Below are 27,161 nucleotides of genomic sequence, written 5' to 3'. Positions count from 1 at the left end.
ATTTCATTGCTCCTTTAGCATATACTGAAATATAAAGCATAGAGGAAGTATATTTAAAAAACTTTTGATGGCATTTCCAAAAGTTCATTTTATTTTTTAAATATGAATAATAATTAAATAAATCTCACTAGTACCAAGACCTTCACCTGATACTGTTTCCTGAAAGATACTTGGATTCCATACCTTAAAAACTGAATTGTTTTTCATGAAACATAAACCAAAACCTCAAGAGCAAACAGTCACATCATGTTATTGTGCTGATTAAATCATGGAATGATGTCTGTCAGTAGTTGAATGGGAAGTTTGGTTGACTTTCATTTATTAAATGATTGTCCTTGGAATTGTATTGAAAGCATCATAAGAATTTCTATGACGATGAATGCTGCACACTAGCCGGTTTAGTTTGATGCGGGAACATTTGTGTTGTTTTCAAACTTATTTACTTGTTGTTTAAATTAGTTATAAAGTTTGCATTATTAAGTTATTATTCATCATCATCGGCAACCACTTGCATCTTGTTTTCTTTTCATATCTGGTAAAGGCTTGTTGAGGACATTATTCTTTCATAGTTTCTGCTTTTCCTGCCTTTTGTAACCAATCAAACGTTTCTTTTTTAGATCTTGATTAACTTCTAGGTACGAGAATTTAGCACCAAAAGAGTAGAAAGAACCGATACAAGCTCAGGTATAGTTTCTTTCTGTTGTAGGTCTGTACTATTTAGAAAGGTACTTGATGGGAACCAGGTCTGACAAGAATTTACATTACGATATCTGAACAACTTTTAAAGTTGACATGTTTATCTTCAAAAAGGCAAACTCTGTGTCATCGCCGTTTTGTTTTGCTTAGAATATGGACTCAACCATTGCTAGATATCAGGAAACCAACATCCTCCTCTTTCTCTCTCCTGCCTGTGTTTTCTTTTTTTTCCTCTTTTGCTGAATTATTCTCTTTGTAATCTTTCTCTTTTCGTTCCATTCTTCAGTAGTCACGATTCCAAATGATCTCAAGTTTCCTAAGCTATTGTAGAGATGAAATGTGTCTGGAAAAAGGTGACCTTTCCCAACATTGCCTCAAACCAGATTAATGTCAGTCTAGCAAAGAGCTGTGGCTGACAGCTAAATTCAGCAAAGATACTGTTCATTCACCTCCACTCCCTACAAGTCACGAGACTCATTCCGCCCTAATCCTTCAAAGTGGAACTTCCAGCTCAACCAGAAATCAGAGCCTTATTGGTTTATTTATATTCCAGTCGATAAGAGTGGAAGCAATTTACATCAAACTTGCTCCATTTTGTACCTCTTTTTCTATAAACCTAAAAATATGGACCTCTATTTATTTATTATTTTATTCTTAAGAATTTGTTCACATTTCCAAGGCATTTCTGAATTATTATTATTTTTCAACTACAATACTCGATATAGTTCCTGAAATAAATGTTTTTTGTGATGGATAATGACTTGTGTGCTACTGCTGTGCATCTGCACGTTACAGTCAATTTACCGCACGGTCATGTGACCTCTGTTAACCATTCACTGCCTTCAGCCTAATTGGGTTGGACTCTGTTGTGTGTATCCATGCAAAAATATGAATATATATATATCCTATTCAATGATGGCTAATACTACATTTATACTAATTTGTGCCCCATTCATTTTAACATATTTTCCTCATTTACTCGAAACGATTCTAAAAATAACATTATTTGTTGAAATTGGTTCAGAATTGCCGGCCAATCCAGAACAAACACAAACATCGTTCAAACGGAGGCGGCTACATCACGTGAGGTAGAGGATGCACCAGATCAGATCACAGAAACACAAGCTAATGCCGGGTACAAAGAACAAATCGCGGCTCTCCGACTCACAAGGCCAAGGCTTCTCTTTGAGCTGCTCTTCGCCTCCAGGCTGAAGGTGAACTATTTGTGTGAGACTGGAGAGTTTGGGGTTGCATTACACTGCGATGCATGTGGGTAGGAATAATGATGTGTGTGCGTGTGTGTGTGTGTGTGAGAGAGAGTTTGTAAGAGAGCACGTCAGCGCTTGTTTGGCACCTTTACAGTCACATCAATCAGTTGACCTTGTCATTCTTCAGCTGATCCGTCATCGCAGGGGTCATACCTTCACCAGAATCTTTCTTTCTCTTCAGGACTTTGAAGCATCACCGCAGATGTAGATAAACATGACGTTACACACCTGAAACAGTGATGGTTATTTAGACGTTCGCTTGGATTTTGATCACTTAAGTCAGGGGTGGGCAATTATAAGTCTTCAAGGGCCACATTAAATTCTGTGAATGTTGTTAGGGGCCGTCAAGCAAAAAGAAAGATGAAAAAAATCCCCCCAAAAAAGGAAATTCGTCATTAGGCCATGACATTTTAAAGCTAAATAAGCTGCAATTGTTTTCTTGTATATATGAGTTTTTTTCAAAACATTTATTCTACTAACTTATATGAATATATATATATATATATATATATATATATGAATATATATATATATATATATATATATATATATATATATATATATATAGATGTATATAAAATATTTTAAGGGATTAATATATACTCAAAAAATGACAGACAAAAGGAGGGAAAAAGTAGTAATAAAAGTGTAAATGTATAATAAATTCAAAATACATTTGTTAATGCATTAGAACCATTTATACATGATCAAACTTTGACTGTATTTATACGGCCTTCGTAATGTCAAAGGGTCTGACTTAAGTTCTTGAACCCCCATTAACACACGTTCAGGACCAGAGGAGAGAAATCTCCTAAGCTTTTGAACGATCTTCCTCTCTCTCTGTGTTTGATGATCTACTGACTCCTTCAAGAAACATCTCAGGACATTTTTATTCGTGCAGACTTTTCCTTGATTTTCTGAGACTCCTTTGTTGGTCTCCGTATTATCTTGACCTTTTAAGTATATCTTTTATTGGGTATTGTTTTGATTGTTTAAGCGCTTTGTGACCCTGGTCTGGAAAAACACTCTACAGTTTCTTAACATAAAGTTAAAAGTAAGTAAGTTATTTATATTTGTATTTTATTTGATAATTTTATTACATTCATTTCATTACAGCCAGTCATCCCTGGAAAGCATCGGCCATTTTCTGCCTCTTCACATCTTTTACTTTTAAATTTAATTCTAATTCTCTTACTCTAATTTTATTTTTAATTATTGAGTTTTTTGGTGCCAGGTTTCGGTGCGCACACCTTAAAAAAACTTATAATTACTTCTCATTAGTTATAACATCACATGCTTTTTAGTTACATTTTTGTAGTTGTATTTTTGTTGTTCAGGCATAGACCTTCTTTTTGGTCTTTGGTATAACTAGTTAGTTTGTCTTTTTTATAAATGCATCAAACATTTGTTATCAAGGATCACCCAAGGCCATCTAGGACATGTAAATGAGGGATACAAGTGTTTTTATTTGGCTACTGGAAAAAGCCACTAGACCAAAAAAGTTTCCTCTGCTAGAAAAGGATCCAAACACCTACATTTACAAGGTCAGACTAGGATATGCAGTGGAAAAAAAGAGTTCCCTTGTTTAATGCTCTCCAATTACAACAACAAGTTTACACATGGGAACCAGCAACAGCCTGTAAAAGTGCTGTTTGTTCCATAATGTCTGAGAAAATTCTTGCGGAAATGTGAAGTTTTATTTTTCTCGACGGCTCGTACGTTATACAAGACGAATCAAAGCAGTGTTGAGCGTTCACGACTCTCTTCATGTAGTCGCTTTTATTACGACTGGCACTGTATGCGTTTCATGTTGAGTACAATTTCCACCCCCTGCAGTGCTGGGGCGTGTGGACGGGGGGGATGTGGGGTGTGTGTACATTTTGAGGAACGTTGAATTTCATTAAGCTCTCAGAAATGACTTTCTGTGTGGCACATGTCTTGAGTTGTAGCAGTCTGTGTATCTGGTCCCATCTCGGCTCATTCCCACATTGGATACGAGTAGAAACCAATAAACTAGAAGTCTCTTTTAATGACTCGAGTTTAACTGCCGGAAAGAAGAAAAACGAGGAGGGGTCATGTTTTAAAATGCATTTTACGCTCTGAAGTCAAAATATGTGCAACTGGTGAAAACCATTAGGTTTCATAGTATAATTTTTGTCATTAGATCCCCAAACCAACCAGGTCCACATAGAGGTCCAATCTTGGATCTTAAGTGTTGGTAGATCATCTGTTGTTGTGTACCTCTTTGCGTCACCAGAGTATGTGAAACGCACTTGAAATGGCAAGAATTAATATTGAAGTTGCTTGTGCTCGTCTGAATGTGTCCTGAGATGCACTTATTTCTCTGTGGACACAGTATTTGCTTTAAGGTTACCTTGTCATTAAGAGCTCTTTATTTGTAACCTCTGCCTTCATGAGTGCTTGCATAATGTCCCGAGACAAAATAAACTTGTATAAACTTAAATACCATTTTTAAAAGGTTTACTCAGAAATGCATATTTGATTTATATCTTAGTCTCTGTGAACTGTAAGTTTAATTTTGGTATTGGTAGCAATAAAGTCACTTTTAAAGGACTTGCAAGTCCAAAATATCACTTATTTAACAGAAAACAAAAGACAAACATGACATAAAAATGGATGAAATAAATGTTGAAATTAAGATTTACACGATTAATCTTATTTTATTATAGCAGATTGAACATGTGTGGATTTTACACTTGGATATATATTTATTTAAGCTCTTTTCTCTCTCAAGATTTTATTTTTAACTTGTATTTTCTATTGTATTTTTTGAAAGCAGTTGGGAAGTTGTTTACTTTCTGTTTGTGTCCACCAAAATATTTTTCTCCACTTTAACAATATAATTGTAATCACATACTAAGTGTTTAAGATAACCTTAAAGAGTCTGTATTTTTTTTAAACAGATAAATGATCCAATACACATGAACTGTATACAAACTTTTTACGCATCACACATTTTACTCATCAGCCACTTTCATGTATCTGAGGAATCTTGAAGAATCACGACTTTAACATAAACTAAGGGGGCCCAAGGAAGTAATCTTTTTTTCTCATTGTTCACAAAACTGCACGACTCTGATGTTGAAGTCATTAAATAAAATTTACGAACGGATCATGTTTTCATGACGGCTGCTTGACAACCCTTTCCATATGTTTGAACCCAATATTGGAGAGTGAGCTGTAAATGTCAATATTAAACAGGTTTTCTGTTCATTTCAGCACAACCTCTAACATGTGTTCGCCTTGAGTGACGGCTCACGGATCGGTGCCAGCTTGCACACATTGGTCCAGAGTACAAATTCCCCGTTGACTGGCATTATAATGACACTTCATGAGCTCTGAACCGACACTCTCGGCCTCAGCGAGGGTGACACACAAAGATGACTTCATGTCACAGAAAGCTGACCAAACTTGATCCTTGGCTGATCGCACACAATGGCATCCATTGACTGGACTGACTCACATGCTTGAACCTCTCCTTGGCTTCCTGTCGAGCCGACCTAGAAATTAGCCACTGGTTGAGGAAGTGTTCAAAAGGAAATGTAACAAATGTGGTTTAAACCAGTTGACTTGATGCATATCAATCTAATTCCTGTAGCTTCTGCTCACGTCACCAGGTTCGAATATTGTTCCTTAAATGGACAGGAATAGCATTTGAATGGCCTCATGCAACTTTCACTTCATTATTTCCTAATGCCTTCAATGTTATTAAAAAAAATGAAATCTGTATTCATTCCAGATAGTTTAAATCTCTGAATGCATGGTTGTGATGTAACTGGATCTGTTTCAGGAAACCGGGCAGCTCCACGTCCAGCTGCGCTTCAGCTGCTCCGTCACTTCCTTAAGATTTTTGCTTGACTCGAAACACATGCTCGGGCCGGCGTTCATAGAAGTGAAGCGAAGGCTTTGGGTTGTTTCTGGGGTTAATTATTCTCTGAGGACATTATACATTAAATTGTGTTTTTCACTTCTTTATTAATCAAATCATATTGTTACCGAGCAAATATCATTATTGTATTACTTTGTCATGTCTTCTGTGGTTGTAGTCTGTTTGAAGGTCGACTTTGAAACACTTATTCCATGAAGATTACAAAAAAGCAGTTATTTAAAAGTTACTAACCATTTTATTAGGGTGAGATTATTTTCTTTGGCACCCTGGCTTGTCTGGAAGTTTTTTCTACGAAAGACCTGGGGTTACTTTTTGCCAGAGACACGTGTAGGATGTTAACCCATTTCTAAATATATTTAAGAGTCAATTGAATCGTTCAATTCAAGTGGACTGGCCATTATAGTATTGTGCATTATGAAAGCAATACCTTTACAATTTTGACTAATGTGATATTTTTTTTAAAGAGCTGTTTAAGTCTCTTTTTGTGTTGTGACATGTTCAAACTAGTAGCAAAACGCTGTGATTTCTATTGCGAGAAAAGTTGATTGTAGTATTTGTGTATTGAAGTATTAGGTTTTTCCGAGCATTACTTTTATCTTGCTATTAAGATTGCATGAGTTATTCAAGATGTTATTGAGCGCAAGTATGAGGAATCTCAGAAAGTACCTCCAGTGAAATGTGAAGGACATTTAATCGATTAAAGCGCTTTCCAAGTGTTTTTAGAAATTTGACAGACCACAGTCACAAGACTGAGAATGCAAAGTTACTGCCAAATAAACAAGTCTTTGTCTCTATGCAGGCATTTGCTACAGAATAAAGGGATTTTGTGGCCAGGTTGAAAATTCATACCGACTGCTATAAAATGTGTCGGCTCCTTGAAATACGAAAGGCTTTGCCAAAAGAATCCCTGCACAGTTTCGGCTTTCCCTTATATTTTGCAGTCTGACATCCGTGAAATTTCCACTTAAGCTTGTGCGTCAACGAGTCCAAGATCATACAGAACACCTGAAAGATGTAGGTTTTGAGTAGCACGGTCCATTGTGTTCTTCTCTGGAAGAATTCTTCTGTCCACTAGAAGGAAAGGAAAGTCTTCACAGAGTAAAGTTCTTTTCAGAGCATGGAAAGAAATACTTGTCAGCTCCCTGAATGGTCACTCTGATAACACCTCTGGGTTGACTTCGCTCCATTCTACAACAATGATTTATTTATTTAATTTAATTTTTTCAGTTTTTCGATCACACTTGGAAAAATCCTCAACATCTGTTTATTTCAGGAAATCTGCGTTAATTCCCTGACATATTTTTTTATTGAGGTGAAGTCGCTGATAATCTTCACCGTGGCTTCGCTGTTGATCTCCCTGGTGTGATTGTAAACATGTAGCCTGCATGGCTGCGACTCTAAATCCTCTACACTAAAGTGTGGTCACCATCTGTTATGGATCCCCAGCCGAAGATCAACATGCACATCAGAGCATTATAGTGATTACACTCACCAGAGCTGTTGTCTCCTCTGACTCTTGTGTCTCTGGCTTGAATATTATGCTGCTTTTGTGTATCTCTGTGTGAAGTCTCTGAATTTAAGCATACACATTTTAATAAAATACATTTAATTCTAGTTATATTTAGTGACATTGAACCAATTTTTATTTGGAACACGGCGCTCAAAAACCCTGTAAGAATGTTATGGTACGACTTTGGTGAGCTACTGACCCTTGCCGAGTAATACTACGAAGCCGCACCACGCCTAATGCATCTTATAATCCGGTGAATCTTGTGTATGATAAATGCACATCCCAACACAAGTCTGTTCATACTGTCTATAAGGGAAAAAGGGAACAATCATTCCTGTGGAATTCCATTTTACAGAAGGTTTATGGACTAGAATGAAACACAACCACAACACATGCTGTTCACTGATTAATAGGTGCAACATAGGAAGACGCTTCCTTTGGAGAACCACATGTGAGAGATGCCACAGCTGAAGGCAGCAAGTTATTGCTTGTTTTTCTGGGAGATTTGAATGGGAGTCTTCTAGAACCTGGCTTTTTTAAAAGAGATGTGTTTGGGGGGACGTTTGTGGAGTTGATTTCAAGGAGGGGGGATAATTTATGTTCATGTGCCTGTTAAATATTAGGTCTGTTACTATAAATACATTACTTACTTGAGGATTATTGTAGGCAAGAATTAAAATATTGATTTTTTTTTACCCCTTTTGAAGGATAAATTACAAATGAAGAACTGAATGACGACACGTGACAGCCAACCTCTCGCTGTTACTGTTGGCCAACCCTGACATGTATATAATTACTCGTAAGGCTTGCTGCCTCGTAGCCACGCTAGCTAACTGCCACCAATGCCGTGCGAGAGTAGTGGGTTGGAATCATGGGACTCTAGGGAGAAAACCGAAATGTATCTAGAAAACGCTGTTTTCAAGACAAGTCCAATGGATTGCCTACATACTTTAAAGTTTTATCTACATTTTCTAATACTGGGATTATCATCAATACCAAGGCGATGGTGTGGTGATGGTAGAGTGAAAAGAGACATTATTTAAAGTGCAACTTTTGAGGTGTTTTCAGTGAGCTTAAGCAATTTTTCTAATGTAAATATTTCAATGAAAAGTGACAAACTTAAACATACTGAGTACAATAGAGGTCTAAGATCTATTTAAGACACACTTGAATCAATACATTATTTGCCCTCCCAAGTATTCTGTTGCAATTATTATCATTTCAATGTTTTAATTTTAAGCTTTTAAATTCTGACCTTCTTTCAACTATTTGTACTGCCTGTACTGCAGCTTTGATTGAACTTTGCAGTGATTTATTATTAATATTGAGTTCTTTGGAATGAAATTGTTTGGTCATTTGTTCCACGACGTCATTCACACTGTTGCATAGAAATAAGTTTATGTACTCATAGAACAGCTAGTCTAATGATATCAATTACTTTAAGAGACACTTGTTGGCCAGAGATATCATGTCTTGACTGTAAAGCAGGATTTTGTCTTTCTTTTAAAGGCTTCAGAACTAGTTGTTCACATATTTCCATTTAGACCATACAAGTCACATGTCTGTCTTTATAACTTAAAGTATTTGGCCATGCGAACTTAGTTGGACCACATTTGAAGACTCTGTAGTTTACTGTATACCATGAGTACTCTAGAAAAACTACATTTTTATCACAAACCAATTTTAGATGTATTTTTTGGATGCACATTAATATAAAATGATAACTTTGTGTTGCTCTTTTTCTCTTTATTTTTATCAGGATTGCAGTTTCGTTTATGCTTTTTAAAACAAGTTCACAAAGGAGAGTCTGTGGGGTGATGTTTTATCCTCATATTTGTGTATATTTATCATGTGCAAGTCTGAAAATACTTCAAATTGAGCGCTGGCTGTGTTTACCCAAACAAATCTGTAGCATTTAACATTACAGAAACAAGATGCATAAGTTGTTTGTTTGTCTAAAGTAATCCTGGAACAGCATTTCTTTCATTAGCAAAAAGTTTCTCCGTCTCCCTCGTCTCTTGTGTATGAAAGTGAATTTGTGAATGGCGTGATTGTGTGTTCGCCAGAGCAAGCGGCAGCTGCTGGTGTTGCTGTTTGGGAAAGCTTATGTGCGCGCTCGGGAGCATGCATGTGTGTTAATGGTAATCCTGTGAAGCTCAATGACTTATCTTTTATCCTTTATGGGTATACATGCCCAGGCAAAATAATTTAGCCCTTTAGCAGATTACGTAACATAACCTCTAATCTTGGTGTCAGAATCTAGCAATTTGTAATCCTCTAGTTGCAGGGGGCGTGTTCAAAGGGCTTCTGTCCAAGACTGGGAAATCGAAATGCTCTTTTGTTTATGCTTCTAGGTATATTTGTTTGGAAATATGGAGAATTCATATTTCTTTTTCTCTTTCGCAGTGATGTAAGACGGTGGTCTCTGGAGCACAGTAAAGGACGTCCCAGCAGTTGCTAATGGGAACTTTTGCTACACCATGAGTTTTAGCGATGGCGTTGGTGGCATGGGCACTCTGGGTCGGCGCCAGCGCTTTGAGAACTCCGAGTTCACGGTTCGCATCTACCCGGGCGACCTCGCCGAGGGCACCATCTACTGCCCGATCAGCGCGCGCAAGACCACGACCGCCGCGGAGGCCATCGAGCGCGTCATCGAGCGCCTGCAGCTGGACCGCACCAAGTGTTACGTTCTCGCAGAAGTGAAGGAGTTCGGCGGCGAAGAATGGATTTTGAACCCCAGCGACTGTCCTGTGCAGAGGATGATGCTCTGGCCTCGCGTGGCTCTGGAGCACCGACCTCTGTCGGGCGCCGAGGATTACCGCTTCCTCCTACGCCTGAAGAACCTGGACGGTTCTATCCACTATGGAGGAAGTCTACAGATGTGGCTACAGGTGACGGATGAGCGCAGGCGCATGGTGGAGCGTGGACTGCTGCCTCAACCCGAACCGCAAGGTGACCACGCCGATCTGTGTTGCCTGCCGGAGCTGAACGAGCGCTCGCTGCTGGACAACCTGCGCTCACGCTTTCGCCAGGAGAAAATCTACACTTATGTCGGAAGCATCCTTATAGTCATCAACCCTTTTAAGTTCTTGCCCATATACAATCCCAAGTATGTGAAGATGTATGACAATCATACACTGGGACAGTTGGAGCCGCACATTTACGCCGTGGCCGACGTGGCGTACCACGCTATGCTGCAGCGGCAACGGAATCAATGCATCGTCATATCTGGAGAAAGCGGATCTGGAAAGACTCAAAGCACTAACTTTCTCATCCATCACCTGACGGCTCTCAGTCAGAAAGGTTTCGCTAGTGGAGTGGAGCAGATCATCTTAGGAGCAGGTCCAGTACTAGAGGTAAGAAAAAACGCTACTTTTTTTTTTTTTTTTAGGTTCCATCACCTGTTCCTACATTCATTTTAGCACATGATGTTCCTTTATTTTGGCTTTTGCCTATTGGAAAGATTAAAGATTTGGCCAAATGCTGTTTAATTTTCTCCAAATACGAAAGTGAATCAGATTCAACATTCTTAGTGGCGACTCCAGAAGATGTTCCTCTTCTTCTTCATTGTAAAAGAAAAAAATCTTTCGTTTTTTTCTTCAGTTTGAGTCTTGAAAGCTCCACATGTTGTTTTTCATACCCTTGAAAATGTTCCACTTGGTTCTCTCCTCGAGTGGCTTGTCACTTAGAACTTTTGACGTTTTCACAACCACACATTTTTTCCATTTGTCTACAGCATCAGCTTGAGCTCTTAAACCTTGCGTAACACCCTCAACTGTGTGCACAATGCAGCCAGTCAGGAAGAGAAATACTTCTTCTATTGGCTCAAGTTTGGTTGTATTTTATAAAGTGAAAATTTCAACTGACAACCAGCTGCTTCAAACGCAGCCGTTCCTAGAGTCAGATTTTTCAAATTCCTACTCCGGAATGACCTTATTTTACCTTAAGGTGTGATTCCAAGTTCAAGGACAACAAGCGAGTGGCCCGGCCTGCATCCTATTGACCGCGCTCCAGTAAATAAAGTTCACAGGAATGCCAGTCATTGGCGTGTCTGAGAGTTAATGTGTAAGCATATCAGATTAATCCTGCACACAGCAACACGACTGAGTAGTTCCGAGTGCAGAGGAGCATTCTAAAGTGTTTGCACAGTGAGATTGCATATCTACTGTGTGTGATTGATGCAAGAGCTGCTCGGCTACTGCAGTTACCTCACAGGAATTCATCTTTATTCTGTTATTCCCATTGATTCATGGGGTCTAAAGATTTTCAATGGGGCTTTATGACGGGGGGAAAGTTAATGTTTGCCCAATTTTAATGCAAATAGAGGCGAGTTTGAACTTGAACTTCTACTTCTGTGGGCTTTTATGCTTCAGTAACTTTGGAAAAAATAGTCATACAGAAGCTGCAACAAATGATCAGTGAGCAGTGAAGCAAGGGTTGACTTCTATTATTTATTGGCATCATTTTCAATTAAAAAAAATATCCTTTGCAGCAAAAATACAATCATAAGTAACTTTATTATTATTATATTTCTTAAATAACATACAACTGTGAACAACTTTGTATAGTAATATGCACTGTCCAGATAATGCTCTTTTATCATTTTCAATTTCTCCATTGTGAAAATTGGTATTGCATTACTCCTTTGTAAATATATTTATTTCCTACAAGCCCTAATTAAAATAAGTGTTTATTGGAGTTAATTTATAAATTACTGTTATTCAGACCCCCTTTAATTTTCAGATTTATACACAAACCCACCAAATTATCTTTCCTATTCCAGGTTGCTTGTTCATTTTCAAGGCCATTAGCACTATACATTCTTCACGCTTGAACTCCTGCTTGACATCATATTGACCTAAAGATACTGTAAGTCAAAACTGATCTAAGGAGTGCAAGTCACAGTCAATATTAAAAGTCAATGCTAGGTGGGAGATATAAACTGTACACAGATGCTGGACATGTTAATTCTCCTGCTAATTAAATCCTTAAAATTATTGCAGACCAAACAGTCTGTCAATACTGATCCTTGGTCAATACCAGTGTAACAATGAATTTGAAAATTGACAATACCTGGTATGTGCATCTGCAGACACAAATTATAACAATATCTCCAATAACCGCTCAGAAACATCAGAGAACATACGTTTAGTGGTTCATCAATTCAAGTGGTGATACTTGCTATCATCATGGCATTGTCGGCTTGTTTTCCTATGACTCTGAGTCACCGGATAAATAACCGCTTGAGGAGCAAAGGGCCTTTTTTTTCTTTTTTTTATCCAGGATATCACTTATCAGAGGTGTCTGAGTCAAGACAGCAGCTGTGTTGAGTGTGTGATAAGATCAAAACAAATCCTGTCATTTAAACGCTTCATTTATTAAGTGTGGTTAAAGTTGATGACAGATGACACAAAGGATCATGTTACTGAGGCTTAGCATCCTCAATTCTATATTAGTAAGACTGTGATAGCAGCTTTAAACATCTTTCACACCGGATCTCAACTGTACTCGAGTTTGTCTAATGGAAACGTAGCACCTGAAATATGTCAAACATTTCACCTGCCTTATCAGCTCTCTGTCATTCCTGACAATGTTTGCCGTCTCTCTCACCAGATATGGCTGAAACTGTCATAAAAAACGTGAATTCCTGAGGACAGGCTCGTTTGGATTTACTGTCAGCCATTGTTTTGTTAGTCTTTATCTCTGAGTCAAAGGCATGAAGATATGTTGAAACTCATGTGACACCTAAGACTTGTTTTCACCTTTTGCAGTACTGTGTACTATGAATACTATGAACGCTGTTGAATTATACATTGAAGTCAAATAAGCAAAGTTTACAACAGTGTTGGATGTTTGTATCTTTGTGAGATGAATAGTTGTTTACTTTTTGTTGACACTATTTAAGTGCAAGCGTCAGAAAACCTACCTCCAACTATAAAAATATTTAATGGCCTGTTTTTTAAATTATGTTGTGTTATTTTACAACTTGCATTTTGTTGCAAAAGGTAGTGATCATCCAGTTAACTACCGCACAGACGCTCAGTCCAGATGTCTGCCTGTCAGGTCCTCGGGCTCCCAGGTCGAGGACTTGACATCTACAAATGATAAATGGCTGCAAGTCATAAAAGATGACCCCAGAAAATGACATGTTTTCCCCACAAAATGCTGACCACAGGTGCAGACAACCAGCCTTTAAAAAAATGAAGTAAGATAATAAATAATGATAGTTTTGTGCTGTTGTTGTTTTGTCTTTGCGTTTGACAGTTAAGTATGACCTCATCTGTTCGCTGGTCCTTCACGGGTCAAGAGAGAAATATGGGCTACTTCACCCTCGCTCCCTGTCAACATCTTTACAAAGTGCTTTAGTGGACAAGGTCAGGAAGGGTTTTGTGTGTATAGTGCATGTAGAGCCATGACAAAAATGTAGTTGTGTTCATGTTTAAATAGACAAGGGGCCGTTTTTATGATTGTATTTAATTACAGTAGAAGAAAAATGGAACTCTATCCTAATAGTCGAACTCGGCATAGACAATAGCTACAGACATGTTACTTCTCAGTGTTGATCTCACCCTCTGGTGCCAGGCTCATCCGTCCTCGGAAACTTACTGGTAGAGCAAAGGATAGGGAATCCTGCTTTGTCATTTGTACTGCGGTCAGACTTATGAAAGCAAGAGTTGTATTGATGGATGATTCCGTTGAGAGCCTCGACATGATCGCTTGTATGGACAGTATTCTTTGGTTAACCATAAATTCAATTATATGTTGGATATTTCAGGACTAGGGAATACTCCAGGGATGTTTCTCGGACACCATGAGGGCATTCTTTATTGAACTGCGGTCATCGGTTTGCTTTGTATTTACTTCTACTGCAACCAAAAACATTTTTTTTTTTTTTTTACACCTAAAAGTCAGAGGTTTCTAAAACGCACACAATCTCCACACAGACATCTTTAAGTCATCATTACTATGTATGTCGTACTGACTTTTAATACTTTGTCATTTATGCTGCAATTGACCTGATAATAGTTCTAGCGGATCAAACTGGAAGTTTTTAATGATTTTAAAGTTTTTAAATGCTTCTTGATGTATTAATCTTTATGCAAAAATTGGTCAAGTCTTCACTAGGGTTGGAGGACCACACAAATCTGGGATCCAGAGTCGTCAGCTGTAGCAATGATTCGACAATGTGTCAGTGTGTGTTCCCTCAGACGCTCCTTATGTATGCCGCAGCAGTCTTCTGCAGGTGTCCCGACAAAAGCGTCCACACACATCCCTTACTTGATCACCAGGGACTCGTTCTGTTGGCGTTCTCTGTAGACTCACGAGTTTTGAGTACAAAATGAACCATTTATTTTTCCCTAAACTGTGCAAAACACACTTTTCATTTCTTCTTTTTGGCGAGCGCTCTTAGCAACCGGTTAGTACAGATCTTTTTTCCTACTCCTGAACTAAATATTGACAATAGACAGTTTTGAAATCTCAGAAACACCCTGTCTTCCCCTTTTTTGCGTTTCGTACTGAAATTGAAATGTTAACAATTGAGAAAGAATATAAACTACTCTGGGAGGGTTAACAAAATCTAAATTTTGTTTGTTTTGAATTCCATCAAGCATAAGTGAGTTTTGATAAATATTTAGTTCCATTATCGTGTTTAAGTTTATTTATTTTCCTTAAAAATAAAGAAAATGAAGACTTAGCTAGCCTGGAAGCTAAGTCACTATCAATATTATTTTATGTTATGTTTTGATATTACCTGTTTTCTTATTTAATTGATAACTAAATGACCTTGACAAGTGACTCTATTTTTCTTGAACACAGTAGAAGTATCTATTCAATAAAACGATGAGAAGACGCAGTTTTAGCATAATCCATAAAAGTCTTTTAACCTCCACTTATGGAAGATTCTCAGGTATTAACTTTTGGGATCAGTCTTAAAAAAGTGTACGAACTGCGCTGTTTATGTAGAACATCTGCAGTTGCCAAGCTTTTGATTTGCTTTTCGTCTTTAAATTAACCAACATTTTAATTTCCCCATGACTATTGAGATTTCATAAAAAGAATCCATGCATATCTTTTGTGTTGCTCAATGAAACTTGTGTTGTGTACAAGTAAAGATATAATTTTTGCAACAACCTAAAGATGCATTTATCTCCCATTGGTTAAATAAAATGAGGGGAACACCTGAGAGGTTTGTTCGACTGCCGTTAGAGTGTGCAGCATGTGTGAGCACATGTGGTTGTGTGGAAAGACTCGGGAGGTAACTTTTAAAGTATCTCAGGGGGCAAGTTTCTATTTCAGACGCTTTAATGTATGTTACGAGTTCCACCATCAACCTCTACGAAACAGATTTGATCCTACATTATCAATTTACAATCTCTTTATCTGAAGCGACCTGTGCATGTCATAGGAACGTTCTAGTGGCACAGGACTGGACATGGTCTCTGTGTTTATGTCTCAGCTCCAACTAATAGGATTGACCTGGTTTCAAGCTGCGCCATGTGGCTCAGCTTTAGCATAGTGACTGTGCTAAGTCACTTCCCTCACCTGGCTGCATTGTCTTGTCCCTGAAATCCTCGCTCAATGTCAAGCTAGAAGCAGCCAGATAATGCCTGACATGTGGCCTACATATGGACCGGGCCAGTGCGGACACCACCTGTTCAGACTTTGTCTAACTGTGGACTGAGATTACTGACATGACCTGGGTGTCGGCTATTGACAGGGAGGTCACTAGACACATGTGGGGCTGAGGTTTTTCCTGGAGCACAGGTTACAGTTCAGCGGCACCAGGGCTCACTGGACGTACACTATGATGTCAATGGGTTTAACTCATCTTTTTTTTTTTTACAATATATTGCTGTTTTATTAATATTATTTTGTTTTAATTAAATCTCAGTTAAAATGTTATATCTTGTGTTAACTGAAAAATACTATTCTAATGATTTCAAGCAGATTCAAAAATAAATGTAAGGTTTTTATTTAAGGGTTTTAATTTCATGTTGATGCCAGTGCAACTGTTAAGTTAGGTGAAAAAAAAGATTTCAATTGTTTTTAGAACCATAGTATTACTAGGGGAAAAAATGACAAAAGCCATCGTGGCTAAGATGAGTCAATATTTACAATTTCCCTGGGTGTTGAATCTAAACTTCCGTCTTTCTGATATCTCTTAAGATCTGAGGTCTTACAGTCATCCAGGTTTAAATAACCAAAACGAGGCAAAGATAAAGAAGATGCATTCCTTGTTGTCGTGGTGCAACTGGTTCAGTTCTACTGAACCTTTAGTGGGGGGTAGAATAATGAGTGCCTTTTGGGTTTCCACTCACTATCACCCACTCTAGTTGGAACTGAGGCGGTCTTCCGACTCTTTGGAATTCTCTAAATGGGAAGAAATCTGAGCTGCAAGTGGAGAAATGTGATTCCTTGGATGTAGTTTTAAGTCTTAAGATTTACCATCTGTTGTGTGTTGAATGGCTCCGATGAAAATAATGACGGTGAAAACATTGATACCTGGACAATATAATGTCAGGTGAGAAATATGTCCCCAGGAATTACACAGGAATGTTACCAGACAAGATTCTTTTAACAAACTGATAACATGTTTCCATTTTGGCCTGTAAATCACTTCCTTATTGCACACAATCTTATGGTATGTTTTTAAAATGTTATATCACCACTTAGGTTTTTTTTTTCCAGTACCTAAAATATGTGTCAGAATTCTTTATACACTAAACTGTATTTGGTATTTTGTGTGTGGGATTCTTAACTTTAAAACATGGGAAACTTGTGTTCTGAAAGAAACTATTTTGGTTGAAGTTCTTTTTAAATACACCTGTTGACTTCAACATTGACAGGATCACCCTGCTTGTGGGTTCTTCCTGGTATGCAGCGCTAAGGAGAAGATAAAGAACGTTGGTTCACCAGTGTCAGCTTCTTTAAGCATGGATTACCCACAAACTAAGGGTGGCCCACAATCAGACATGTCTCGAGAATTTTAAGAAAAAAAGGCAATTCACCCTCCTAGTCTGCTTTGCTTCATTTCTTTAGTCAATTTCTGTTATCTCTTTAAGTTAATTTGTCATATTTTTGTCAAGAAAATGAAATGGAATATTTATTTATATATATATGTTTCTGCTGATTTTCCCACACCTGTCATTAAACAGGTTTTCAGTTGTCTTCATGATGACATTTGTCGTTCCATGTGCTTTTTCTCAGTAGTCGGTGCTCTTTTAAAAATACTTTTTTACACGTCAAGCTTGATTAAAACTATATCATTCTTAAAGGCGATGAAAAGTCTATGTTTCACAAGACAAAATAGCATTAGTGAGACACTAAAATGAGTTTTGCTCAGAGGTGTATCTTTCACCAGATTAACAGCCAGGAGTTGGCAGCGCTCTGCAGCCATTAATCACTGGTTATCAAATGTTGCCGGGAGTTTGACTAAATGATCTCCCAGAGCTATCAAACAGCGTGGGCAGCTACTTGTTGGCACAGGGAATCGTGTATTGATTCATGCTCCCGTGTCGAGAGGGGTCAGCGTTTGCTTAAAAAGATAGTGCTGTTGACCTAATGCTTGAGTACATTTGCTCAACACTTGTCAACACAACCTATACGGAGACTCAAAAGGGTTTCGGGTCACTTGGCTCTCTGTCACTGTCCAAGCCTGAGGTCTAGGACTCAGGTCGTGAGTAAAGTGTAGGTCTAAAGTATCTTTTGTTCAAGATTATAAAAAGATAACATTAATTCTTATATCGTATAAATGCTAGCGGTTTGGTTGTGTCTTGACATGGAGCAGTTTTATTGATGTAATGACCACAGCCTTCGCATCTTGGACCTGCTTTGATAGCTCTCGTCTAGTTTAAACTAGAGAACCAGTAGAGGACTTCACTGTGAGAAGCAAAAACGTAGAGATACACAGCCTTGTCACCAAGTTGAGTTCGAAATGTACAGACAATATTAGGTTGAAAAGGTTTGGACAGCTGCAGCAGGGATACTAAAGATACTAAACATTTTCACATCCTTTAGTCATTTCTATTGGATATGTTGGCATTGTTTCAAAAGGAATTTAACAAATCGTTTCACAAGTTCTCTTCAGTCCTCATTTCAGTGTCATTTGCAGTAGAGCTGTGACTATACTGATCACTTTTCCATACTATTTTGATATTTGGCCCACGGTAATGAAAATTACTAAACCATACCTGCAATATTCAATGTATTATAAGACATTTCTTCAACGATGTATTACTTTATATCTGACTGAAAAAGAAAAAATACCACTAAAAAAGGAAAATGTCTTAAGCAGAACAACAAACTATATACAAATGAATAAAAACTGTACAGTTGGACACTTGAACATTAAAAACATATCTGTAAACCAGGAAAGTGATTTCTGATGCTGTAAAGTCAGTGGCAACTTCACGTAAACGTGAGCCTTTTAGTTTAGCAGTAGACAAAATAAGATGAGAGTTGTATCAAAAGTAAATTAAATATTTGCCAAATTTCACTATGAAACCAATTTTATGCAGAGATACATTCAACTGTTCCAGTACATGGGAAGTGGGAAAGAAAAGCTGGACAGATTAAATATATTTAAACTTGGGGGGGCATTTTCACTTGTATGAAATTAAAGTTAATTGAAATCCTGAGCACAAATTCTACAATATCCGACCAATTATTTGCGCCTGTAACTGGGATACATTAAAGCCCTTATTCATTTTCTTTATTCGTTTGTGCTTCAGTCATCTGTTTCTGTAAAAGCCAAAGTAGCTCTGCACTTATAGTGGAAACTTGTGGGTGGGTCTTTGATTTGGTTCTGTTTGTATTTTCCACCATCCTTGCATCTGTTTTTTTTCTTCTTCTGAAGTTCACTCCTCTTCTTCACCTGCCACTGCTTACGCCTACTTTAGAGAGAGATTGAGTAACAACAGGATATATCAATAATGTGTGGTGTAATGAAATATCGATATTTGCTTTCATCAATTATCTATTCAAGGGGCAACACTAGATATCCGTTGTAGAGGGTGTCACGGGGAAATTTACAACAATTGCTAAAAACCCTTGTATGTCTGATGGTGTAAACAACGCAGAGAAAGGCTGTTGAAGACACAAGTAGCTGTTCCATTTTTTTTCTTCACTTTCTGCTTTATTTATCTACCATTTATTTACTTGTGCTAGTTAAATCGCAATAACAAAGTTGATAAAAAACAAACACATTTTCCCGAATCGTTTATTCCTACTAGACTTGACCTTTTATTTGGTGTTTTAACTGGTTTCTATTTATATTATATTTAGTACTGCTTTATTTTCTGCACAGAGACTTCCCTGAGGTGTGTGTAATGTTGTGATCTACTTAAGTTGGTCTGACTTGAGTACCTAAATGTCGGTGTGGAAAAAAAACTCTGTAGTATTGCGGTGCTCAAAGACAAATATTTAAAGATCTGGATCAAAACATTAGCTTAATAATTTCTATAATTAAGTCAGGTAAAACCCTCTGGTGAATGTGAAAACATAATTTGCTTCCAGTGCAAGACTCGACACAGCAACATGCTAAAATATTCTCTGCCGCTCCAGAACTAATAAATATTTTGAGGGTTCAGGGGACTGCCAAAATTCCACAAGTCATTTCCTGTGAAAATTATTTTCACTTCAGGAAAAACAATGTTCGTCTGAGTACATGATTAGCCAAACATGCCCGGTTAAAACACAAGCGCTTGGCTGCTTCCGATTTATCAAGATATGTCAAATTATTATATATATTTTTCTTCGATCAAACAATATCAACCTCTATGAAAATTCTTAATATTTATATTTCTATGGATTCACTGCTCACTTAATCCTCGTAGTCCTGAGTGAGAGCGACTTTTGTTATTATACTCTCTGTTCTGGTGGAGGAACGCATGAGATCAAATTCCTCGTCTTTCCAGGAAGAAAACGTTTTCCTAAAAAAAGTGACCTCACAGTTAAAAATATACATACAGCCAATGTATTTGTGAGTGTAGCCTCCACGTTGTCATCAAACGTGATGATGGTAAAAGCTCTCGGGGTGTGACCGACTCACTGTGATGTAATTCAGCCCCCTGCTCTCCAGTGTTGCCGGACTTGAACCTGACATGATCCCCGCCCTGCTTTTAAAATAAACAGAGAGACGGGGACATGGATGCAGGGGATTTTAAAGACTTTTAAAGGGATTTTAGTGGGTGAGCGGTTACATCATCTGAATACAGAGTCTGGTACAATTTGAATCATGGGTGGAAATATGTGTTCAGACAGAGATTAACATCATGTATTTCATCATTTTAAATTATGTATCTGCCGAGTATTATATAATCTATGATGCTTTGACATATTCATGTGTTTATTTCTGTCTTTTATACACAGTGGTGCATTATTTTATAAATTAATTTTGAGACACTGCAGACCAATATTTGTAGGTTTCTAAAATGTTGACCAAAATATGCGTAAAAGTAACCTTTTAAACGGAATTCAACAAATCTATTAAATAAAAAACTAAACTGAACAACATTGTGTAAAAGGTTTTGTAGAAAGTTCTAAAACAGTCATTATTTATCTATATGTAACTGTTTTGTCATTTGTTCATTCTGTTGTGCAATTTTATATATATATATATATATATATATATATATACAGAATGATCCTAATTCTCAGCTTTAATATGAATGGAATCAGAAACTTTTATTACCAATGTTGTAAACCCAACAAACATTTTTTCATGGTGGCAGTGCAGAATAAAAGAATGAAACAAGATAACACATAAAACGAGATCATTTTTACCGTAAAATACATTTTTTCTAGTCTTAATGTTTTTATTCAAAGGACTAAGACTACAGCGCATCTTTGTCTCGAGACGACAGTTCTCTCAATTAAAGCCTCTTTCAATGAATACAATCCCTGATGCTGTTGTGCATCCTACAAAATAAGAGACAGTGTGAGACATTATACAGCTAATCTATTTTAGGGATGTTCTGGAATCAACACATTTTAGTGCTTGCAAAAAGAGCTCTAAATAAATTGCAATATGGAGTCTACTGACTCCTTCAATAAGCATCTTAAGACGTTTTTATTTGTTCAGGCTTTTCCTTGATTTTCTGGAACTCCTGTTGTGTTATCAGTTTTATCTTGATCTTTAAAGTATATACTTTATTGAATGTTGTTCTGATTGTTTAAGCGCTTTGTGACCCTGGTCTGGAAAAGTGCTGGATAAATAAAAATTACTTACTTACTTACTTCTGATGTTTCAATCATAGCACCTAGCATAGACTTCAAAATGCAAACAATTTAAAGACTTTATTTTTTGAACTAGTTTTTACACTTAGGATGAGTGACTATTCCTCACGTGTCCTTTATAATGTTCTATATCCATATAGCCAATAAATCCATTAGCCAGTCTCCTGCGTTGCTAATTAAGTGACGATAATAGTTTCTTCTGTCCGTCAAAACTATATCTGGTTCTTGAATTCTGAGAAAAATGAAATTGTTGCCGAGCATTTAAATCTATTAGCATCGGTCTGAGTCATAGTCGTCTGGCTTTGTTCAATGTGGGGCACAGCCCGGACTGCAGATGCCTCGACCACACCCATGTCCGCAGTGCTGCAGTGATTCAAATGCACCATCACATATCTGATAGGAACTCGTATCCCTCTTTTTTTTTTTTACAGTTTTAGGTGACGGAAATAGTACCAGGTCAGGCAGCGTGTAAATTAAAAATAAATAAATAAATAAATATTAATGACGAGCCTAAATTTTTATGAAGGTGTTCCTTCTATCTTTGCTTTTTTTAAGGTGTGACTTGCTTCATTCACATGATGGACACTGGATCAAAGTGAAACAAAAGTGTTTTTCCATGGTGTCAAAACATTTCAAAATGTCAAAAACTATTGCGTTTTGTTCAACACCGTGTTTTCATTTCTCTTGATCTTCCTTTGTTGTTCCTTAATATTCAAAATAAACTCTGCTGATACTTTTTTCAATCAAGTCCTATCGATCAAACCATCTTTTTTTAATATGTGCAGGGTGCTTTGTGGGTCATTTGAGGGATCAATGAAATTGAAGACTAATAGATTATCTGACAGAAAATCTTTGATTTTCACATGAAGAGGTCAATGCAGGGCATTTTCTGTAGCATTCGTTCCAACAAACTGATTTGGTAATCAACGCTTTCTTGGAATAATAAACATAGATTTTGATGGCAAATGTTTTCAATTATGGAGAGATTTGTCTCCAACTGCGTAAATAATCCTTCATATGCTATTGGTAAAACAAAGAATTAGAGCAAAGCTGTCATTAAATGTTTCTGAAAGGGAGAAGTATTGACCGAACGAAGCCTCCTGCCTCTGTTTTCATATCTAAATATGTGTCTAGATTCCACATAGAATGCTGTTGCGGTTCATTGTGGTGGGCAAAGTGGACAGAACAATCCAGTCTTGTTCTAAACGTTGGTGGAGTGAGTCACTCAGACTGTGGGCCGACTGGAAGGAATGGTGCTGCTTCATGGAAACATCAGGTCCTGCAATTGTGTTTTTATGACAAGAAACACCCAAAGATGAAGAAAACATGTTGCTGACGATCGAGATTCTTTCTCTCTCATCACACCTCACTTCATTCTGTCACTGCTTTGAAACGTTGCTTCCAATGACGGGCTCCAAAGCAAACAAGCTTAAATTTAAGAAATACCCCTTTTTTCAAGCTTGTTTATTGACCGTTTGTCATCCTCAATTCATTTGTGACAAATGACCTCATTGTTCATTCATCCACTCATGCAAACATACGATTTTTTGAGTCGGTAAGATCATGTTTTAAGTAAATAAACATTTTTCTGTTTCCTTCTGCTCTGAGTTTTTTCCCATCGCATTACCTCGGTGAGACACTACGCTTTTGTTTTACGAAGAATGTCCTGATTAAATGCTCAGAAATTACCTGCTTCTCTCCCTTTTAAGTCGTTTGTTCTCCTGCGCTCGCCGAAGTGCTTTTGGCAGATAGTGCTTTTGACATTAGGTAGGCAGTATTATGTAACCTCATGTCAAAAGTTCACTTGAAGGCTCAGTGTTTCCTCTTTTCTTTGAAAATTGTCACATGGCAGAGGGGGTAGGAATAATGAGGCCGGGGACGAGAGGAACAGAGTCGGCACTGTTTGCCAGTGTGAGAAATGACATTGCGTAAAAGGCATCTTGACAATGTTTGAAATAAATCCGGTGAGGCAGCTGTACTTCACAGGAGAGGGCGGTCCTCCGCTGCAGGAAGTTCCCAAAAGTCAAGTGCTGCCTCTGTCAACTTCCCCCAAGATCAGTGATGAGGTTTAAGTAAATGACTTTATTCTTTTGTTTGGAGGTAGAAGTCTGCTTGTTATACCTCATATTGGACAAATCACAGGTGCCTGGAGCCGGCCTTTAAAATGTATTGAACATTTTGGTTTGGAGTGGGCAATTATCAGTCTTCAAGGGCCACATTAAATTCTGTGAATATTGTTAGGGGCCGTCAAGCAAAAAGAAAGATGAACAAATCCCTACAAAAAAAAGAAGGAAATTCGTCATATGGTCGTGACAGTTATTAAGCTAAATAAACTGCAATTGTATTTTTGTATATATGAGTTTTTTTCAAAAGATTTATTGAACTAACTTTAAAAATATATTTTTAGGGATTAATATATACTCAAAAAATTACACACAAAAAGGAGGGAAAAGTAAATAAGTGTTATGTGAAAATGTAAATTTAAAATGAATACAAAATACATTTGTTAATCGATAGAACCATTTATACATGATCATACTTTGACATTACAAGAGCCGCATAAATCCAGTCATAGGGCCGCATGTGGCCCCCCGAGGCCGCACTTTGCCCAGGTCTGGTCTATATTGATATAATCCGATATTTTGAACACAATATTCAAAATTTCAAATTCATTCAAAACTATTGAGTGAAAAGTGTGAACTGTAGAAGTTCAAGTCAAAAGACTTCTATTATCTTCACACCGTCTTGTTTCTGAAGTGGGTACAAAAATATTGAATTGAACTCATGAATCTTGGTTGGAATAAAAGTCAAAGCTATTGATTGTTTTTGTTAATGTCATTGCATAAAAAACTAAGTGCAGTCAAGGCTGGGCACCGAAGATCAATAAGAGAAAAGACAGGAAAGTAGTTTGTGTACATTTATTCTTATTATTCATTTTCCTGAGAGCCAGCAGGGGAGTGCGATCGATGTTAACACAATGAAGGAAACATTAGATCCTGTCGGAGGAAGCTAAGTGCATCTTTACTGTAGATAAGTTATGAGTGGGCGGCTGTAGCGCTGACTCACGTAAGAGACCACATTATGGTGTGTTTTTGCAACTAATTTGTGGTGAGATGAGTCATAAAAAGAAAAGCTTGCTCATATTTCCCTTTCACTTCAGAGTAATTTTACACCGACAGAGCTTCATGTCTACCTTCTAATGATAAATAAAAAACAAATCTGTGTATGATGGGAAGAAATGGTTCTGTTTAATTGGATAATTCAAAGTGAAACGTCTTCATCCATCATAGAAATGTAATTTGTTTTGTTTTTTTAATCATCATTTGGGGTATTATTGGATAACAATACAGTCTTCAAGGTAACATTCTCATCATGCAAGTACATTTGTTAATGAGCTTTTTTTAAACGTCCCTGTGCGACTTCATTATTGTTGGAATGCCTCCACTAGTTTCTGAGAGCTGCAGCTGCTTCATGGAAGTTGTTGTGAATCAAACTGTTGCCTGATCCGAGGTGGTTTTTATTATATTAGCTCCGGCTTACATCTCCATCTCTTCGACTGATGTTCGCTTCCTTTTTTATAAACTCTGGATCCCTCGTGGTTTAGCCAAATGGTTAATTTCAGCATTCCTGCTTACAAATAAGGTTTTCTCATGAGATATTCCGTCTTGATCGTCTCGCTCTTGTTCATGTAAACAAGATTAAGCCATGTTGTCTGTGCCGAGTCATCTTGGTTATTAAAATGTTGTATTTGTTCATCGTGGCACACATGGTTGTTAGATGTAAGATAGAAATCACAAGATCTCTTTAAATTAAATTAATAAAACAAGACGGAGAAATGTGATGTTTCCAACCTGGCAAGATAAATAGTCAAGATTAGCAAATATATGGTCTTACTTTTTAGAATTGTTTCCCACTTTTTGATTTGAATCCATTTCTGCTTGAGCTGTTTAATCAGACTATTGTATTACTATTAATATTACTTACTATTACTAAATTATTACTATTCCTAAATCATAATATGGTTTCATTTTTACCTTTGTATTTCATTGCATTTAACTTTTTTAATCAGAATGACTGAATTTTGGAAGACTTATGTGGAAATGTTTTGTCAATTTGTGTTTATAAATAAATAAAAGACCATTGACATGTGAAAATGTTTCAAAGCTGTCAGCCAGGTGCTCTTGGATGCAAAAGGTGATACATTTTTGTAGAAATAAATGCCAAAAGGTCAGTTTAGCTACTGAATGTGGAGGCCCTGCGCCTTAAACTACATTCATCCAGTAGTTTTTTAATCTGCTCATCTTCTCCAAATACTCGATCACCTATTTCTGTGTTGTTTTATTCAATTTTTTTTTATAATATTATCAATACATTTTGCATCTGTACGTGGAGTTCTAGTTTCACTGGACCATCAAATCGGCTCCCATGAGAACAGTGATGGTGGTCTAGAAGTGACGTGAACACGTCTTGACGTTGATATTTTGTGGCTCAAATAAGGGTCGTAAAGTGCTCAAACACAACACTCTTTTTCATACATTTTGCATACATACAAAATGATCGTTTGAAAAGGTGTATTTAACCGTCTGAAGAAAAAAAAAGAAAAGTTATATTTGTTTTTTTCACCTTCCACTGTTGTCTCTTTTGAACTCTTGAAGGAGATCTGTAAACATTTAATTGATTCACACTTGGCAATTTAACAGTCAAGTCCGGCGTGAGAAACATTTAATTGGTGTGTTTGAAGGGAACCTGCTCCAGCCAGAACCCGCTTCCCGCTCCGCACTTGTCCAGCTCTAGACCAAAACTGCAGGTTACCTCGCGATTACACAACCGCAGCGACCACGGTCCACAGTGACCGGCAGCGCTCTGAGGAAAGGGGCTCGTCAGGAAATGGCCCTCAAGAGAAATCCAAGTGACCACACACTTGGACAAAACCATGTTGTGGGAGGGTAGTTTCTTCCATGTTTACATCCTGTCCGCACACTGCCGTGGCCGTGGGTCACTCTGAACACGAGCCTTCTGGTGTTTGTGAGCTGGAACATTAGACGAGGCATCCTGACCAGATGTAAAAATACAGACCGTCTCTGGTTGGTGAGTGGCCTATAAATGTCTCTGGACAAGGTTTCAGATGGAGTGTAACTGGCATCACCTCAAGTCTGCCATTTCTTGGCCTTTTTGTTCACTTTGGTCCGGAGCCAAGAACAACGATGTTGACGCACTGAAGTGGTGCGAATCATGTCTATGCAAACATGATCAACCCTGGTGTCTATTTAACTCTTGGCCTGTTTGAACAATGACCTCACTTTGTCTTTTTGCAATCTATTATCAAGCATCAGTCTATAAAATAAAGGAAGGAGGTGATTTAAACTCATAGTTAACATTTATTGCTCTTTTTTTACTTCCCATTAAATTCACTCTCATTCTTTTTTCTTTTTTTTACTGGGATGGTTACTGTGCCATGCCTTGCCGAAGGATTTGACTTTGATTTAAACAGTCCAGTCATTTCTACACCGAGCAGGTGGAAGATTGGAATCCTGAACCA

General features: G+C 37.5%; 1 protein-coding gene across 11 annotated transcripts in view; it reads left to right on the top strand.

Moving 5' to 3' along the window:
* myo9aa (myosin IXAa) overlaps positions 1-27,161 on the top strand; it is a 72,336-nt gene that overhangs the window by 11,003 nt on the left and 34,172 nt on the right. For all 11 annotated transcript variants that reach the window (XM_087794492.1, XM_087794490.1, XM_087794491.1 and 8 more), the window contains exon 2: positions 9,791-10,740. In XM_087794492.1, coding sequence (XP_087650618.1) covers positions 9,865-10,740 — 876 coding nt within the window. In that variant the 5' untranslated portion in view covers positions 9,791-9,864. The remainder of the gene's footprint in view (positions 1-9,790; positions 10,741-27,161) is intronic.

Source organism: Callionymus lyra, chromosome 6 (assembly GCF_982586985.1).
Source record: "Callionymus lyra chromosome 6, fCalLyr1.hap1.1, whole genome shotgun sequence".
NCBI classification, from domain to species: domain Eukaryota; kingdom Metazoa; phylum Chordata; class Actinopteri; order Syngnathiformes; family Callionymidae; genus Callionymus; species Callionymus lyra.
Note: the sequence above shows the minus strand (reverse complement) of the source record. Positions and strands in the feature narration are given on the sequence as shown.